This window comes from Salvelinus fontinalis, chromosome 4 (genome assembly GCF_029448725.1).
Source record: "Salvelinus fontinalis isolate EN_2023a chromosome 4, ASM2944872v1, whole genome shotgun sequence".
Taxonomy (NCBI): domain Eukaryota; kingdom Metazoa; phylum Chordata; class Actinopteri; order Salmoniformes; family Salmonidae; genus Salvelinus; species Salvelinus fontinalis.
In genome coordinates, this window is record NC_074668.1 from 87,360,246 (window position 1) to 87,367,673 (window position 7,428).

Below are 7,428 nucleotides of genomic sequence, written 5' to 3' on the forward strand. Positions count from 1 at the left end.
GTCAGGGCCTCCCTCCATCTCTGTTTCTTTTCCTGAGTCGTCTTTTCCAGTCAGGGCCTCCCTCCATCTCTGTTTCTTTTCCTGAGTCGTCTTTTCCAGTCAGGGACTCCCTCCATCTCTCTCTCTTTTCCTGAGTCGTCTTTTCCAGTCAGGGCCTCCCTCCATCTCTCTTTCTTTTCCTGAGTCGTCTTTTCCAGTCAGGGCCTCCCTCCATCTCTCTCTCTTTACCTGAGTCGTCTTTTCCAGTCAGGGCCTCCCTCCATCTCTCTCTCTTTACCTGAGTCGTCTTTTCCAGTCAGGGACTCCCTCCATCTCTCTTTCTTTTCCTGAGTCGTCTTTTCCAGTCAGGGCCTCCCTTCATCTCTCTTTCTTTTCCTGAGTCGTCTTTTCCAGTCAGGGCCTCCCTCCATCTCTCTCTCTTCTCCTGAGTCGTCTTTTCCAGTCAGGGCCTCCCTCCATCTCTCTCTCTTCTCCTGAGTCGTCTTTTCCAGTCAGGGCCTCCCTCCATCTCTCTCTCTTTTCCCGAGTCGTCATTTCCAGTCAGGGCCTCCCTCCATCTCTCTTTCTTTTCCTGAGTCGTCTTTTCCAGTCAGGGCCTCCCTCCGTCTCTCTTTCTTTTCCTGAGTCGTCTTTTCCAGTCAGGGCCTCCCTCCATCTCTCTTTCTTTACCTGAGTCGTTTTTTCCAGTCAGGGCCTCCCTCCATCTCTCTTTCTTTTCCTGAGTCGTCTTTTCCAGTCAGGGCCTCCCTCCATCTCTCTCTCTTTACCTGAGTCGTCTTTTCCAGTCAGGGACTCCCTCCATCTCTCTCTCTTTACCTGAGTCGTCTTTTCCAGTCAGGGACTCCCTCCATCTCTCTTTCTTTTCCTGAGTCGTCTTTTCCAGTCAGGGCCTCCCTTCATCTCTCTTTCTTTTCCTGAGTCGTCTTTTCCAGTCAGGGCCTCCCTCCATCTCTCTCTCTTCTCCTGAGTCGTCTTTTCCAGTCAGGGCCTCCCTCCATCTCTCTCTCTTCTCCTGAGTCGTCTTTTCCAGTCAGGGCCTCGCTCCATCTCTCTCTCTTTTCCTGAGTCGTCATTTCCAGTCAGGGCCTCCCTCCATCTCTCTTTCTTTTCCTGAGTCGTCTTTCAGTCAGGGCCTCCCTCCATCTCTCTTTCTTTTCCTGAGTCGTCTTTTCCAGTCAGGGCCTCCCTCCATCTCTCTTTCTTTACCTGAGTCGTTTTTTCAGTCAGGGCCTCCCTCCATCTCTCTTTCTTTTCCTGAGTCGTCTTTTCCAGTCAGGGCCTCCCTCCATCTCTCTCTCTTCTCCTGAGTCGTCTTTTCCAGTCAGGGCCTCCCTCCATCTCTCTCTCTTTTCCTGAGTCATCATTTCCAGTCAGGGCCTCCCTCCATCTCTCTTTCTTTTCCTGAGTCGTCTTTTCCAGTCAGGGCCTCCCTCCATCTCTCTTTCTTTTCCTGAGTCGTCTTTTCCAGTCAGGGCCTCCCTCCATCTCTCTTTCTTTACCTGAGTAGTTTTTTCCAGTCAGGGCCTCCCTCCATCTCTCTTTCTTTTCCTGAGTCGTCTTTTCCAGTCAGGGCCTCCCTCCATCTCTCTTTCTTTTCCTGAGACTTTTTTTCCAGTCAGGGCCTCCCTCCATCTCTCTTTCTTTACCTGAGTAGTTTTTTCCAGTCAGGGCCTCCCTCCATCTCTCTTTCTTTTCCTGAGACTTTTTTTCCAGTCAGGGCCTCCCTCCATCTCTCTTTCTTTACCTGAGTAGTTTTTTCCAGTCAGGGCCTCCCTCCATCTCTCTTTCTTTTCCTGAGTCGTCTTTTCCAGTCAGGGCCTCCCTCCATCTCTCTTTCTTTTCCTGAGTCGTCTTTTCCAGTCAGGGCCTCCCTCCATCTCTCTTTCTTTTCCTAAGTCGTCTTTTCCAGTCAGGCCCTCCCTCCATCTCTCTCTCTTCTCCTGAGTTGTCTTTTCCAGTCAGGGCCTCCCTCCATCTCTCTCTCTTTTCCCCTCTCTCTCTCTTTTCCTGAGTTGTCTTTTCCAGTCAGGGCCTCCCTCCATCTCTCTTTCTTTTCCTGAGTCGTCTTTTCCAGTCAGGGCCTCCCTCCCTCCATCTCTCTCTCTGTTCCTCTCTCTCTCTCTCTTTTCCTGAGTTTGAAAGATTTTCCAGCTTCCAGCTTCTGGATTTTGGCAATGTATGTGCATGTGTGTTTAAAGGTGTAAGGGTGTGTTTGTGGGAAGGGAGAAGAGTGTTTGGGCTACAAGAGGGATAACGAGAGAGAGAGAGAGAGAGAGAGAGAGAGAGAGAGAGAGAGAGAGAGAGAGAGAGAGAGAGAGAGAGAGAGAGAGAGAGAGAGAGAGAGAGAGAGGAGAGAAGAGAGAGAGAGAGAGAGAGAGAGAGAGAGAGAGAGAGAGAGAGAGAGAGAGAGAGAGAGAGAGAGAGAGAGAGAGAGAGAGAGAGAGAGAGAGAGAGAGGAGAGAGAGAGAGAGAGAGAGAGAGAGAGAGAGAGAGAGAGAGAGAGAGAGAGAGAGAGAGAGAGAGATGAGAGAGAGAGAGAGAGAGAGAGAGAGAGAGAGAGAGAGAGAGAGAGAGAGAGAGAGAGGGTAGTCCAGTGAGTTCACAGGGCCCAGGGGAGTAGATAGGAGTCAATAGACCATAGAAAGAGAAATATACCACAGCTATGACCAAACCCAGAACCAAACATGTCCTCCCCTTCTCCCCTCTCCTCCCCTTCTCCAGTCTCCTACCCTCTCCTCCCATCTCCTACCTACTGTATTAACAGACAGTATTATGGTTGTTTGAGGAGTCCTGTATTGTAACTTTGTTCAGGCATAATTCCCTCTAAAAAGAGAAGCATTTGAATGAAAGATCACAGCTTTCGACACTAGCCTCTGCTTTGAGCAAGATTAAAATGCCAGCGAGAGAGAGATAGAGAGAAAGCGAGAGAGAGAGACAGGCGACAGGAGAAAGGAGAAAGATAGTTAGAGAGATAGGGGTGGCAGAGAGTCACAAAAGAAAGAAAGAGAGAGTCAGTGAGATGTGGGGAGAGTGAGAGAAAGAGTGACTAAAGAGAGAGGAGAGAGAGAGTCAGTGAGATGTGGGGAGAGTGAGTGACTACATTTACATTTAAGTCATTTAGCAGACGCTCTTATCCAGAGCGACTTACAAATTGGAAAGTTCATACATATCTATCCTGGTCCCCCCGTGGGGAATGAACCCACAACCCTGGCGTTGCAAGCGCCATGCTCTACCAACTGAGCCACACTAAAGGGAGAGAGGAGAGAGAGAGTCAGTGAGATGTGGGGAGAGTGAGAGAAAGAGTGACTAAAGGGAGAGAGGAGAGAGAGAGTCAGTGAGATGTGGGGAGAGTGAGAGAAAGAGTGACTAAAGGGAGAGAGGAGAGAGAGAGTCAGTGAGATGTGGGGAGAGTGAGAGAAAGAGTGACTAAATGGAGAGAGGAGAGAGAGAGTCAGTGAGATGGGGGGAGAGTGAGAGAAAGAGTGACTAAAGAGAGAGAGGAGAGTCAGTGAGAGAGGGGGAGAGTGAGAGAAAGAGTGACTAAAGAGAGAGAGGAGAGAGAGAGTCAGTGAGAGAGCAGGAGAGTGAGAATGCTGTAGGCTTTAAGGATATCCTAATGCCTCCAGCACAGTAAGCTTCTGTCTCCCCAAACAATTTTAAAAACCAGACCAAACGTAAACACGGCCCTTCACACAGGTCTCAGAGGGGTTAAGGGTCCTGTGACTGAAGACAAACCACGACATTAGAGATATGGTAAAGAACAGGGGACTTTCAGACATAGGGAGCTATACTGAGGACACCACCTGATGTTGTATATTACAGCATGTGCCAGCATTACTATGAAAACAGGCCTTCTGAAAGTACTCCTATGATTAATGTGTCACGCCCTGACCTTAGAGATCCTTTTTATGTCTCTATTTTGGTTGGTCAGGGCGTGAGTTGGGGTGGGCATTCTATGTTGTGTTCTATGTTGTCTATTTCTATGTGTTTGGCCGGGTGTGGTTCTCAATCAGAGGCAGCTGTCTATCGTTGTCTCTGATTGAGAACCATACTTAGGTAGCCTTTTCCTACCTGTGTTTGTGGGAAGTTGTTTTCTGTTGTGTGTCTTCACCTAACAGAACTGTTTCGTTTTCGTTCACTCTCGTTGTTATTTTGTTTAGTGTTCAGTTTTGAATGAAATGATAATATGAACACTTACCACGCTGCGTATTGGCCTCCTACATTAGACGATCGTTACATAATGCTACCAGTTCTCACAATCTCATGTCACAATTAGACGTCCATCCACGTTTCTCAAACATCACATTTGGAAGTTGTTCCAAACGTCAAATTTCTAAGTGTTCAAGGTTAAGTTTAGGCATGAACTCAGAATTTTTAATGTTAGGGTTAAGTTCAGACATTAACTCCACATTTTCTCAAGGTTAGGCATTAACTCTGAATGGTTAAGGTTAGGGTTACGGTTTGGGATAGGCTTAAAAAAAATACATTGAAAGAAGACTTTCTATCGCTGGATTGGAACTCATGGAATCAGTGGCAGATGCTTACGCCCATCCGCCATCCCTGTCCACCATAGCAAAACACTCAATGTTGCCCCTAGTGGCCAGTTTCCACATCATCTCCCGATATCCTCAGACATGGATGGACGTCCAATACTGACTTGCATCACAAGTGACCTGGCTGGATTAATGATGTGTGTGTGTGTGTGTGTGTGTGTGTGTGTGTGTGTGTGTGTGTGTGTGTGTGTGTGTGTGTGTATGTGTGTGTGTGTGTTTGTGTGTGTGTGTGTGTGTGTGTGTGTGTGTGTGTGTGTGTGTGTGTGTGTGTGTGTGTGTGTGTGTGTGTGTGTGTGTGTGTGTGTGTGTGTGTGTGTGTGTGTGTGTGTTTGAAGACAGTTGTATTGCCTGAGTAGAATTCTCTGTAGGATCACAGCTACTTAATAAACAGCCCTAATGAAAACATACAACCAGAACCTGTCAACCAGGAGCACTAACTTTCTCCTTTCACTGCCACAGTCTTGCCCCTGGACTTTACAACCATAAAACATTCAGAGACACACAATACAGATGTAGGATCTTCATTTGAGCCAGTTTGATACACCAGGAAAATAATCCTGCATTAACAGGAAATGTGAATTATTATGTGGGTTATAATTACTGTAATTTCTTTGTAGGTTTTTTGTTAGGGCAAATAAAGTCTGAAATGTTAAAGTGGAAATGACAAACTTTCGATGGATTTAATTAAGATCCTACATCTGTAAGGGTACGTTCCAAATGGCACCATGTTCCCATTTTAGTCCACTACTTTGACCAAGGCCTATAGACCTCTGGTCAAAAGTAGTGTGCTATATAGGGAATAGGGCCCTGGTCTAAAGTAGTGTGTTATATAGGGAATAGGGTTCCATTTGGGATGCACATTATGTGTAAATATTGATCTCTGTATTGGAACGTAAGACGAGAGCAACACTCTGTCCATGTAGTCAAACAGAACCTGTCTGTTAAATATTGATGTATCCTCTGAGAGGATGACTTGAGGGGAGGAGAGTACAGAGGAGGTCCCTAGTAGATGTGTTGATTATTATAACATCTAATAGCTTGACACAAACACAATCATATACACACAGGCACGTATGTACGTACGCACACACTCACTGACGCACACACACACACACGTACACAGACACAAGCACACAGGCACACGTACACACACACACGCACGCACGCACGCTCGTACGCACGCACGCACACACACACACACACACACACACACACACACACACACACACACACACACACACACACACACACACACACACACACGCACACACACACACACGTACACAGACACAAGCACACAGACACACGTACACACACACACACACGCACGCTCGCTCGCACGCACGCACGCACGCACACACACACACACACACACACACACACGTGTCTCAGCTTGCCTGGCCCGCTAATCATGGCCACAGCTCACACACAGAGCCGGCTTACAGACACACACTGAGCGGAAGGCAGGCTGCAGCTCCGCATGTACAGACCAGAGATAAATAAACACAGGAAAGATCACAGTCCAATCCTAACCTTTTAACCATTAGTGGAAACCTTTATCTACTACAAGTTTGAATAGACACAGAGACACAAACACACACACAAACAAACACACATAGACACATATAAACGCAGCCACATACACAAGCACACAAACACACACACACACACACACACACACACACACACACACACACACACACACACACACACACACACACACACACACACACACACACACACACACACACACACACACACACACACACACACACACACACACACACACACACACATTAGCAAGCAATCTTACCTGGAGAGAGATCCCCCTCACTCTGCTCCCCCGAGTCGGAATCCATTTTCTCCTCCTAAACTCTGGACAGAGAACCTCTTATTCTTTCTCTCTCTCTCTCTCTCTCTCTCTCTCTCTCTCTCTCTCTCTCTCTCTCTCTCTCTCTCTCTCTCTCTCTCTCTCTCTCTCTCTCTCTCTCTCTCTCTCTCTCTCTCTCTCTCTCTCTCTCTCTCCCTCTCTCTCTCTCTCTCTCTCTCTGTCTCCCTTGTTCTCTTGCTCTCTCTCTCCCACTCTTCCACAGCGAGTTAGCTTTTTCCCCTCTCTCTTTCTCTCGTTTTTTTGTTTCTCTCTCTCGCTTTTCAGAGGCAGTGAAACTCTCCTCTCTGGCTAGAACACAGCAGCTGAGTAGAGAATAGCTGTGACTGGCTGAAAGCCCTGATTTGCTGAGCTGTACCTTTTTTGCTCTTTATTTTTTTGCTCCCTCTCACTTTCTTTCTCTCTTCTCCCTGGCTCCCTCCCTCACTCGCTAACTGTGCTGACTCCTTCAATATCTCTCTTCCTCTCCTCTACTTTCCTCCTCCTGTCCCTCCTCCCTCCGTCATTCTGGTCAGTCCCTCCCTCCCTATCTCTCCCTCTCTTTCCTTCCCTCCCTCTCTTTCTCTCTGGGCTTTCACTCTCTGTCACTCTTCCTCAGTGCTCTTAATATCTGTCTTTATTTTCTGTCACACTCCCTTTCTCTCCTCCTGCGCTCACTCTCTCCCCCTCTGCAAGTGCTAACCCCCTCTCTCTCTCTCTCTCTCTCTCTCTCTCTCTCTCTCTCTCTCTCTCTCTCTCTCTCTCTGATCATTACGTTATGTGTGCGTTTCACTGTGGGAGAGGAGAAACTGAAGCCAGTAGCAGCAGTAGCTAGTTTTTTCACCACCAGCTCAATCCCCTGCCTTCATTCTTTCTCCCCCTTCCCCTTCCCTCCTCCTCCCCCTTCCCTCCCCCTCCCCTGCCCTTCTTCCCCTTCCCTCCTCCTCCCCCCTTCCTCCTGGTTATTGGCTCATAGTCAGTCATTAGAGAACCCTGTACCACTCTGAC

The 7,428-nt window shown here is 47.8% G+C and overlaps 1 protein-coding gene across 1 annotated transcript in view; it reads right to left on the reverse strand.

The window, feature by feature from the left end:
• Window positions 1–6,993, reverse strand: part of LOC129854599 (tumor necrosis factor alpha-induced protein 8-like protein 3) — a 41,565-nt gene extending 34,572 nt beyond the window's left edge. Inside the window, exon 1 of the mRNA XM_055921840.1 lies at window positions 6,367–6,993. Within this exon, the coding sequence (XP_055777815.1) occupies window positions 6,367–6,412 (46 nt within the window). The 5' untranslated portion in view covers window positions 6,413–6,993. The remainder of the gene's footprint in view (window positions 1–6,366) is intronic.
• Between the last annotated feature and the right edge of the window lie 435 nt (window positions 6,994–7,428).